General features: G+C 36.4%; 1 protein-coding gene across 1 annotated transcript; it reads left to right on the plus strand.

Annotated features, from left to right (window-relative positions):
• Positions 1-10,121: 10,121 nt before the first annotated feature.
• LOC122483435 (olfactory receptor 51H1-like) lies at positions 10,122-11,078 on the plus strand. The gene has a single exon (XM_043580441.1). The coding sequence runs from the start codon at positions 10,122-10,124 to the stop codon at positions 11,076-11,078; it is 957 nt and encodes a 318-aa protein (XP_043436376.1).
• Positions 11,079-11,539: the final 461 nt, after the last annotated feature.

Below are 11,539 nucleotides of genomic sequence, written 5' to 3' on the forward strand. Positions count from 1 at the left end.
GAAAACTTGCTACTTTTTTACTAACTTACTACCTCAGCCCAAATTTCATTTACTAATAAAAGCTCCCAAACGTCTGTTTTCTTTATTCTGACAATTTCTTACACATTTATTATCTCTTTGTCTAAAATGTATAAACACTGCCTGCCTTATTCATGTGTTTGGGTCTCAATTTCATTATTAGACCTCTGTGTGCACATATTGAAACCTTGGATTTTTCTCCTGTTAATCTGTTCCATGTAAATTTAATTCTTAGTCCAGTAAGAAGAACCTTGGACAAAGGAAAATTTCTTCCTCCCCTTCATAATCTATATAGGTAACTTAATTGCTCCCAAATTAGCTAGTATTCCCCAAAATATATGTGACAATGGAATACAATATTTCTGCCAAGAAAATACATGTCTTAAGCCCAAGAGAGTGGCATAATAGAAAAGACAAATTGGACTCAGTCTGTAGGCTCTCTAACTTATTGTTGGCTGTCAGTTAGGGGTCACTGCCATATCCCAGAGGCTGCTCTTATCCTTGTATGTAGTCTCCTCTACCTTGACATGTTGAAGCCAACGTATGTTCATGGCCCAAACTCTCAGCAAATTAGAAATACAAAGGGAACTTCCATGATTTTATAAAGGACATCTACAAAAATACTGCTAACTAATATTATAATTAATGATGAAAGACTTAATGCTTTCTCCCTAAGATTGGGAGAAAAGGCAAGAGTGTATGTCCTCACCATTCTTGTACAGAATTGTACTAGAATTCTACCCAGTACAATGAGGGGAAATTGTAGAAGGCGTACAGATATATATTAGAAAAGAAGAAATACACAACTGTGTATTCATAGATAGCATGACAGTCTATATAAAAAAACCACAAGAGGGGCGCCTGGGTGGCGCAGTCGGTTAAGCGTCTGACTTCAGCCAGGTCACGATCTCGCGGTCCGGGAGTTCGAGCCCTGTGTCAGGCTCTGGGCTGATGGCTCAGAGCCTGGAGCCTGTTTCCGATTCTGTGTCTCCCTCTCTCTCTCTGCCCCTCCCCCGTTCATGCTCTGTCTCTCTCTGTCCCAAAAATAAATAAACGTTGAAAAAAAAAAAACACAAGAAATATACAAGAAGTTCCTAGAACTTGAAGATCAGTTTGGCAAGATCACAGGATTAGAGTCAATATTAAAAAAAAAAATCAGTGATATTTCTACATATTAGCAATGAGTAGTTCGAAATGGAATAAAAAATTCTTTAATGTTTATTTATTTTTGAGAGAGATACAGAGTGTGAGCAGGGGAGGGGCAGAGAGAGAGAGAGAGAGAGAGGGAGACACAGAATCCTAAGCAAGCTCCAGGCTCAGAGCTGTTAGCACAGAGCCCGACACAGAGCTCAAACTCATGAACCGTGAGATCATGACCTGAGCTGAAGTCAGACACTTAACTGACTGAGTCACCCAAACGCCCCAGAAATGGATTTTTTTAAGTACCATTTATAATAGCACCAAAATGACACACCAAGCTATGTGGATAATAAAATTTGTACAAGATTATCATGTTGAAAAATACAGAGCATTGTTAAAAGAAATAAGAGATGGCCTAAATAAATGGTGAAAATGAATTACAGGACTCAACATTTTTTAAGATGTCAGTTCTGCCTAAATTATTCTAAAGGTTTAATGAAATTCCAATCAAAAGCCTAGCAATGTTTTTGGTAGAGATAGACAAGCCGATTCTAAAATGCATATAAGAAGTCAAAAGAACTAATATAGACAAAACAATTTTGAAAAAGAAAAGAAAGTTTGAAGACCCTTAATACCTGACTTCTAGAGTTCCTATTGTTTTGGCAAAGGGATAGACACATAAATCAGTGAAATAGTATAGAGAATCTACAAAAAGACCTACAGAAATATGGTCAATTGATTTTTGAACAAAAAAATCATAAACATAAATGTAAATCATAATACTATAAAATGTCTAGAAAAGAAAATATGAGAAAATCTTTGAGACTTTTTGTTATGCAAATATTTCTTAAATTACACACCAAAAGCACAACTTAAAAATATATATGTATATACATTTGTATGTATATATGTATACATATGTATACATATGTATATATATAGATATGTATATATATATAATCAAAAATATTTTATGAGGGGCACCTGAGTGGCTCAGTCAGTTAAGCATCCAACTCTGGATTTCAGCTCAGGTCATGATCTCACAGTTCATGGGTTCAAGCCCCATGTCAGGTTCTGCACTGACAGTGCAGAGCCTGCTTGAGATTCTCTCTCTGTCTCTGTCTCTGTCTCTGTCTCTGCTCCTCCCCCACTCACTCTCATGTTTGCTCTCTCTCTCTCTCAAAATAAATAAATAAACTTTAAAAATATGTTTTATAAGATTTTTCAAAATAAAAATGCTTAACAAAAGACAGTGTTAAGATAATGAAAAAGAAAAGACAAAACACAGACTAGGAAAAAAAGTAAAAAATCATATAAACAACAAAGGTTTTTTAATCAAAATATATAATATATTAAGCTATAAATTCAACACGAAAAAAAAAGTAACCCAATAGCAAATAATGGGCCAAATATTTGAATAGACATTTCATCAGAGAAGACATTATGTATGGCAATAAACACATAAAAAAAAAGGCCCAACATTATCAGTCACTAAGGAAATAAAAATTAAAACCACCATGATAAGTTGTCACTATAAACCTGTAAGAATGACAAAAAAATGATAATTTAAGGTGCTAGTTGGAACAAAAGTAGGTAGGACTGTTATACATTGGTGATAGAATACAAAATAGCACAACCACTTTGAAAAATAATTTGGTTTTTTTTTTTTTAATTTTTTTTTCGACGTTTATTTATTTTTGGGACAGAGAGAGACAGAGCATGAATGGGGGAAGGGCAGAGAGAGAGGGAGACACAGAATCGGAAACAGTCTCCAGGCTCCCAGCCATCAGCCCAGAGCCCGACGCGGGGCTCAAACTCACAGACCGCAAGATCGTGACCTCGCTGAAGTCGGACGCTTAACTGACTGCGCCACCCAGGCGCCCCGATTTGGTATTTTTTAAATAAAGTTAGACACATAGTTAACATATGCCTGGGCCATCGACTTTTATGTATTTAAACAAGAGAAATGAAAACTTAGGCACATATAAAAACCTATGTGTGAATGCTTATAACAACTTTACTTATAAACTTCCTTCAACTACCAAATGGATAAACAGAATATCAACTATATCCATACAATGGATATGCATACAATGAAACTCTGTTTAGCAGTATTGTGGATAAATCTCAAATGCACTATGTTAAATGGAAAAATTCAGGTTTGAAAGATTACCTACCAAAGTTATAGGGTCAGACAACAGATTAGCAGTTGCCAAGGGCTTGTGGTGGGTGGAAGGGGTCAACTACAAGGGGTAACATGATGGAATGTTTTGGGTTGATGGAACTCTTCCATATTTGGATTAAGGGGGTGGTTGCATGACTCTATGACAGAATTGCACAAAAAGATGTAAATTTCATTGGCTATAAATTTTAAAATCATTTTAAAAATGTAAACTCTCATTAAGAGCATTTGGCAGTTTAAGTTTGATAAAATTTACCTTTCAAGCCTCATCCATCTTTTCTTATGTCCTCCCTCTCTCTTGCCCATTTTCTCATTATATTACCTTCCCTTGGTTTCCTGCTTTTTCCCTTTTTTCCTTTCTTCTGTTCTTCTACTCTTCCATTTTTTAAAAAAAAAATGCAACAAATATGTTTTGGTCACTTTGATCACACAATGTATTGCTCTGGATAATGAATTGAAGCATTTGTGCTTCAAAAATTCTAGTAATTCGGTTTTTTAAATACTTCAGAAATGTAGTAGGAATGAGTCAGCAAGAAAAAATACATTTTGGGAAAAATACACACTTGCATGAATATGAAAAGTTGTCTTGATGTTATGAAAACTGCTTAAGGATAAACAAGATATATAGGCTTACACATTATTTCCAAATGCATTTTCAGCCTCTCATGATTATGATTTTTTTCATAAGGCTTTCATAAAAAATAAAATTTATGTGGCAATGAAATCATTTAACTACATGTAATAAGACATCTGTCCAGTTCAAATTTGGTTAGCGCCAAATATTATTAGAGTAATATTTTCTAAAGAAATTGACAATAAAAGAAACCTCATTACTTACTCATAACTTAGAGAAAGAAGGAACAGGGAAAAACAAGAATAAACAAAGCAATTTATTTTTGTGTGAATAAAAAAAGTTAGAATGTTACTGAAGAAGTCCATGTAGGAGAAATAGAGTGTGTGGAATTGTATTACATTTGATATAGAAAGAAAGGAGCAATATTAGAAATATTTAAAAGGTAAAAATGTCAGGATGTACTATTTATAGGGTGACTTATATTTTTGTATTTACATGACTAGATGGATTGAACTATGAACTGAGATATAAAAGTAAAGAAATAGCCAGTTAAAGTATAGAGGGGAAAGCATAAAGTTGCATTTTAAAGTTATGGATTTATTGATTTTGATGAATATGTGTGATGCAGAGGTAAAGATAATGGCCACCAGGCAGATACATAGAACTGCCTGAAAGTCAACACAAGGATGAGGATCAGAGATACAGATTTGGAAGGAATCTGTTTGTATGTAAAGTTGAATGAGAAAAGCAAGAGTTACAGTAGGAAATGGAATCAGAGAAACTGGGATTGGAGTAGGGTTAATATTGAACCTGGGAAGATGCAATTTATTTAAACTCTGAGAAGGAAAGTTTGGGTGTGAATGTATTTCAAGAAGTAGCTAAGAGAGGGTGCGATATTGAAAAAGATTGGAGCAAATCATCACAATTCTTTTGAATGAGTAGGGAAATGGTTTTGCTATGGAATGTGATGGGAAAAAGACTGAGTGGGAGGGGGGTTAGAAATGTGAATATTTGAAATTGCTTTTGATATGAATGGGATTAGTATCCAATCAAAGAAAATTTGATATGAATGGGATTAGTATCCAATCAAAGAAAATCCAATCAAAAAAAAATCTAAATCTATAGGACCGTACAATCTGACCTATTGCACAGTGTCCTCTGTTTTCAGCTTTGAACATGTTGAAATTTAAAAAGAGAGATAGTAATATTTGTCTAGTTTTATATTTGTGTTGATGTATAGACAGAAAGTGAAAAGAAATCAGAATCCATGTAAGATGCAAATGATCAACCTGTACAAGTAAAAAACCCAAACAAGCCAAAACTAAACACACACACATATACACACACAACCAACGAACGAACAAACAATAAAAAGTGTCGACTGAGAGATTAGAATAAAATTACAGTGATTCAGTTACTCAAAGCCCTTATTTGTCAATACAGATGAAAAATTTGAGTAAGAGTGTTACTGAGCTGTAAGATTCATTTATAATGAGCAGTAGAATATAGAGGTTAAATTATTGCAAGTAGAGCAATTCCACAGCTTACTTACTCTAAACAGTTTAAAAGAATGATTATATAATGTAGAGATGAATTATTTCTAGTTAAGAAACTGAACACTTTGAGATTCTATGGTGTTGAAGAGAATCTGAATTAATATTAAATTACTGTAGGACCATCATGTAGATCAATGGTAATTGATTAAGAGAACTTAGTTTACATGAGCATTTCTTCCTTATCTAGTAATGTTGACCTTCAAGATCTAGTAAGTCTGGAACACACCTGGGGCAGTGAGGAACCCCTGCTCTATTATTTCTAGCATAAGTAATTTCTGCAATAAAAATTCTTGAAGTTACGTTGACAATCTAGACTAATTCCCAATATGATCCTCTTTTCTCTTTGGAAGCATGAAGATGATAATACTTACCATATCAACTTCACAAGAGTTTTAAAGTCATGAGGATTATTATAATGAAGGTGTAAAGCAAATGTGATAAATCATATAACTGATGAAACTCAGAATTAATATTAGATTTTTTTTATTAATGCTGTTGCTGATGTTATTAGTATTCAGGGGAGCAGTTAGGAATGGTAGCATTATCTGAAGGTAATAATTGGATATTATGGAAAATTAATTGTTTCTTGATTGGTTGGTACAATTGATGACCCCCTGTAGGGTCTCTTGCTTTCCTTTTACAGGGCATGACTATACTTCTTAGGTTGATACTGAAAACTGAGCAATGAAACATCAGGAAAAATTCATTTACTAGGGAGTCATTTCAACTGTAGATTTTGTGGGAAAATAGAATGGGAAAATCTTGGAGTCACTTTTCCTTGGGATATTTTTATTAGTTTTGCCGTGTTTTGAGAAAAATAAAGGCAACTGTCATTCATTTTAGGACATGGAAAGAGGCTAAGATGGCCATGAGAGATCATAATTGAGCTCTAAGCAGCCCCTGAAACTAACCCCCTGCACACACATGCACACAAAAAATGCCTTTTTCTACTAGCCTCCTCAATACTCTTTCATACCCCAGACATGAATATCTAGGAGGTGATTTTACAGCTCTGGGGAGACCTCCTCAAATCTCAGAAGCTCCAGGGAGTAACTCTGCTGATTGATCTGTGAAACTCTCCATGGTGTGATAGGAGGAGGACTTTTGGAGCAGTGCAAGAAATAAAAGTCCTCATGTGGGTAGTGGCAATGGTTTTGTCAGGCAAGCTTCAGGCTGCTTAAGATCCTCTTCCAGCTAGGGATATTCTCAGCAACCAGGTAAGTTTTAGAGAAAAAAAAAAAAAAGTTGGCCTACTAACAGTGTATTTTAAGATTTTAAGATACTATCACTGAAGTTCTAATTATCTCCCAACCACTTCTTTCCTGTCCCCTTATCTTTCCTTTGTCCTTTATTCTCCAACCCAAACACTCCATGCCCTATGTTCTTGCTCTCTTTCTCATTCACATCATTAAGGGAAAGATGTGAAGACAACTTCTTTAAACTCAGAATGAATAGGTCACCTTTTTCTAAGAGGTGGATAAATATCTGATCCCATTATCTTAAAATGTAAGGAACACCCTCCCTACTCACTCCCTACTCAATGTAAGCAGAAGATAAATGTCACCTATAGAATACTGAATAACTGTTTCTATATTGTTTACACATTGTACTTTTAAAATTCCTTTCATTTAGAACCTTAGAATGATTGGAGTTTGGGAATTTTCCCCTTGATATGGCAGTTTGTGGCTCTACTGTCAGGTGAGGTATGGTTACCATTAAACTCTTCCTCAGGAGGGTTTTTCTTTCTATTTCCTCAGGTTCTCTCTGCCCATCATATATCCTGGTAATAATGAACAGTCAACCTCTGTTTTAAAGGCCAGTTCCAATCTTATTCTATCATCTACAAATATCCTAGATTGCCTAGAAACTTCCTAGTACTTAGAACAGATTCAAGTGTGTTTTGTGTTTGTTTGTTTGCTGCTACTTATATAATAGATAAATTTTGTAGTTTTATTTCATTGTTCACCTGCTCTTACAATCTAGGATCTATAATGAGGCCATATAGCTTGTGGTAGCCTGGGCAGATGCAGAACACTTAGACAATCAGTTTTTCCATAAATTTTGCAGTATGGACAGCAGAGGGTCAGGGCTAGATGAAACTTGCAAAGGAAGAACTTGGTATCTAAAAGCCTAATCATCAGGAGGTAGACTTGAACTCCTCCTGTTTTCTAGATCCTGGGCAATATAGATACAGAATAAAATCTAAGGACCTGTATTAGGGAGTAAGGGTCTTTGGCCAAGAGGTGCAGTTTTAACTCGGTCTTCTCTAATTGCACCCTTAAGCTCCCATTGCATTTAGCTGTAATTTTCCTCAACAAGGCTGTGCCTTTGTCCCTCTCTTTTTTTAAAAAAAAAAATTTAATGTTTATTTATTTTTGAGAGAAAGAGAGAGAGAGCGCAGGGGAGGGGCAGAGAGAGACACACACAGAATCCTAAGCAGGCTCCAGGCTTTGAGCTGTCAGCACAGAGCCAGATGCAGGGCTTCTACCCATGAACTGTGAGATCCTGACCTGAGCTGAAGTTGGATGCTTAACCGACTGAGCCACCCAGGCACCCCCGCCTTTGTCCCTCTCTTACCTGCTTTGCTAGTAATTAGGTGTTTGACTCAGGGCAAGTTATTTTCTTTTTCTGGGTTTCAGTTTCTTTATTAATAAAATGTGAAATAGATCAACTTTTACTTCTGCTGGTCTTTGGATCTCTGGTTTTCTTTTTATTAATTTTCTTTTCTCTTCTTCCCTCCCCCTACCTTATTTATCTTTTCACTCTCATTTGTCTACCTCTTAAACTTTTCTCTCATTTCTACTTTTTATTATAATCATTTGAAAAACATAAGCACTTTATTTCTCAAAAATCACTAAAAGAGGCAAAAACTAAAGTAATAGGAAAGAAATGTATGCTGACATCTAATAGGCCAGATATTTGAACCAACGGCTAGCTCTTTTTCATAAGAGTAATGGAAAGAAATGAATATTTCATAGAAAGACAGAAAATGTCGTGGCTAAGACTGGGGAAATATGAATCAGAAATCTTTCAAAGAGGATCTTTTGGGAAATGTCAAAAAAAAGGTAATAATATGGTTTTTGATTCATCATGAGCATGGGTCATCCAGAAATGTATACATAGCCTAGAGGTGAGATATTCAATAATTGAATAAAAGAGGATAAATTATTCAAAAATTACAAGATATACAAAGTAAATGTGATTCTTTGCTGATAGAGGAGAACCTATTAGTTTTCACTTCCACTAACTGTAAAAAACTCTGACCAAAAAACTCAAAACAAACAGAACAAAAAATGGAAGGAAACAAATGAAAAACTCAATGTCAGTAAAGAAAACATATGAAGAAAGGAACTTTTTATTCCAAGTAATCATAATAAAAAGCACACACATCATGCTTTCTAATGTCTCTACATTTTTACATTTTTAATACTTACACTGCCCCTATGGGGTAGGTACTATGATTGCCACATGTTACACATACAGGACTGTATGTTGAGAAGCAGAGGAACTGGAATCTGAATCCAAGATGTGCCAGTCCAGAGTCCACGTTCTTGACACTACATTGCCTCATAGTCAACTTGATCCCAATCAACTGATGAAGGCAACTGAGGAGTGTCTTAAGCATGAGAGCCTCTCAGAGAGTGTGTTCTACATCTAGCTAGCATTCATGTCTGAAGTCAAATGTCCCATCAGGGGGTCCTGTGGCATAAATATAGTTATTGATTCTAGCAACATAAGGGTGTCTCCCAGATGTCTATTAAGGCCTCTGTAAAGACTCAGAGTGTTACATGTGTTATGCATGATCACTGTGCCTTAGCAATAGGTCATTATCAGATGATCCCAATCCTGAAAAAGGCTTCAAGTGAACCCTGAGGGTCTCACTTCCTTTTAGACAAAGAGAGTTATGCTAAAAAAAAAAAAAGAAAAAAAAGAAATACTGTTGTTGCTTTCCTAAGTATGATTTAGTACCCATTCGACTAAGATTTTACCAGATTGGAGATGATAATACATTTCATTTTCTGTAATAGTAGGTGGCTGCCTGAGGTTCCTGGGTTGAGAATGATTCTGAGGCCACATCCAGGTTCAGGGTAAATGAAGGAGTGTTGTGCTCAAATAGAAGCATAGGCATGTACACTGGGTATTTCCATCCCTATCCTAGATACAAGGTCCATTGCCTTCATGGGAGATCTTGGCAGAAGGAGTATGATGGGTAGGGATAACATCCTTTATGGGGAATCAAATAATTCATATTTTGTATTGGTTCTGTCTTAGTTATTATGTCCTTAACCTTGCTCAACTGCTTGTAATATATTGGTTAGAAAGAGGGAAGAAAGGACAGGAGAGGAAGGACATTTTACCTAATGCACTAGCATTACAGTGTGTGCTTCAAACTGAATGTGACTTATTTGTAGTTGGGTGAGTCTTTTTCTCCTGGGCCAGGAGATGCTTTCTCAACAGGATATATGGAGCAGTAGTAATTTCAAGGGTTCATTTCTCTCTTATACCCTCCCTACTAATGTGAAAATAACATTGTTTCACTCTAAGGAAAGTCAGATTCTACTATATTATTAATCCCTGTCACTGTATTTTTAGGAGGTCACCCATCAGGATCCTGCAAGCTCTCTCCTCATGCCTGTGTCACACTGGCTTCATGGCAGATAATAACCACTCTCACTTCCAACACCCTTACTTTGTCTTAACGGGAATTCCAGGGCTTGAACAAAAGTATTACTGGATAGCATTCCCACTGGGTGCTATATATGTCATTGCCCTCTTTGGCAATGGTGTTATCATCTCTACCATCAAGTCTGAATCATCCCTGCATATCCCCATGTACTATTTTCTCTGCATGTTGGCACTGGCAGACATGAGACTTACCCTCTGTACTCTGCCCTCTATGCTAGGCATATTCTGGTTTAACTATAAGTCCATTGCCTTTGATTCCTGCCTTGTTCAGATGTACTTCATTCACACCTTCTCAGCCATTGAATCTGGTGTACTTGTGGCCATGGCCTTTGATCGGGTTGTAGCCATCTGGAACCCCCTCAGGTATGAGACCATCATAACCAATGGTGTGGTCTGCAGAGCTGGGACAGTCATCTTGACAAGGGCAGTCTGTGTGGTCTTCCCTGTGCCTTTCCTCATCAAGCGACTTCCCTTCTACCACTCCAACATCCTCTCCCACTCCTTCTGCCTTCACCAAGATGTCATGCGCCTTGCCTGTGCCAGCACTCGTATCAACAGTCTCTATGGCCTTATTGCTGTCATCTTCACCAAGGGTTCTGACTCCCTCTCTATCCTCCTCTCCTATGTGTTCATACTCCGAGTGGTAATGGCCATTGCCTCAGGGGAGGGCCGGCTGAAAGCACTCAACACCTGTGTTTCACATATCTGTGCTGTACTCATCTTCTATGTTCCACTCATTGGGCTGTCTGTCATCCATCGTTTTGGAAAGCATCTTTCACCACTGACTCATGTCCTCATGGCTAATGCCTACCTTCTTGTACCCCCTGTGCTAAACCCTATAGTCTATACCGTGAAGACCAAGGAGATGAGAAAGAAAATAATTCAAATATTTGTTCAAACCAAGATCACTGCAGAGGGTTAGGGTCAACCAGTTTGAAAGAAGAAGAATCTATTCTGTAAAGGCTCAATTATGACTATGAGAAATAAAGGTTTATATTTTTCATGTTTTCTGTGTGATTTGAATTGGGCAAAGAGGGATTTCCCTGCACTCAAGGTATACTTTCCTTTTCCTGTGCCAAATTGTTCTTTGCCTAGTATAGAAAGAGTGACATCTTTAGGAACTGTTCAATGTACTGTCCTATAGCCCTGTATTTATGAGTTGGCATATAATAGCTAAAGGTAGGGCATATTATTAATTCCGTTTTTAAATAACTGTTTTGAACACAAATAGGTCATGAGTTTAATGCCATTTAAATTGAAGCTTGCCAAATCAATTTCACATTCTAACTCAAGAATTAAGAAAGGTCTCCATTAGTTTAAAAGGGGAGAAATGAACTATACTCATTAAATAATAAGAGAACACCTGGGGATAATACATTATTA

This window comes from Prionailurus bengalensis, chromosome D1, assembly GCF_016509475.1.
Source record: "Prionailurus bengalensis isolate Pbe53 chromosome D1, Fcat_Pben_1.1_paternal_pri, whole genome shotgun sequence".
NCBI classification, from domain to species: Eukaryota; Metazoa; Chordata; class Mammalia; order Carnivora; family Felidae; genus Prionailurus; species Prionailurus bengalensis.

Bases quoted from the DNA above. Each gene is read 5' to 3' on its own strand.
- LOC122483435 (XM_043580441.1), top strand. From the start codon at position 10,122: ATGGCAGATAATAACCACTCTCACTTCCAACACCCTTACTTTGTCTTA.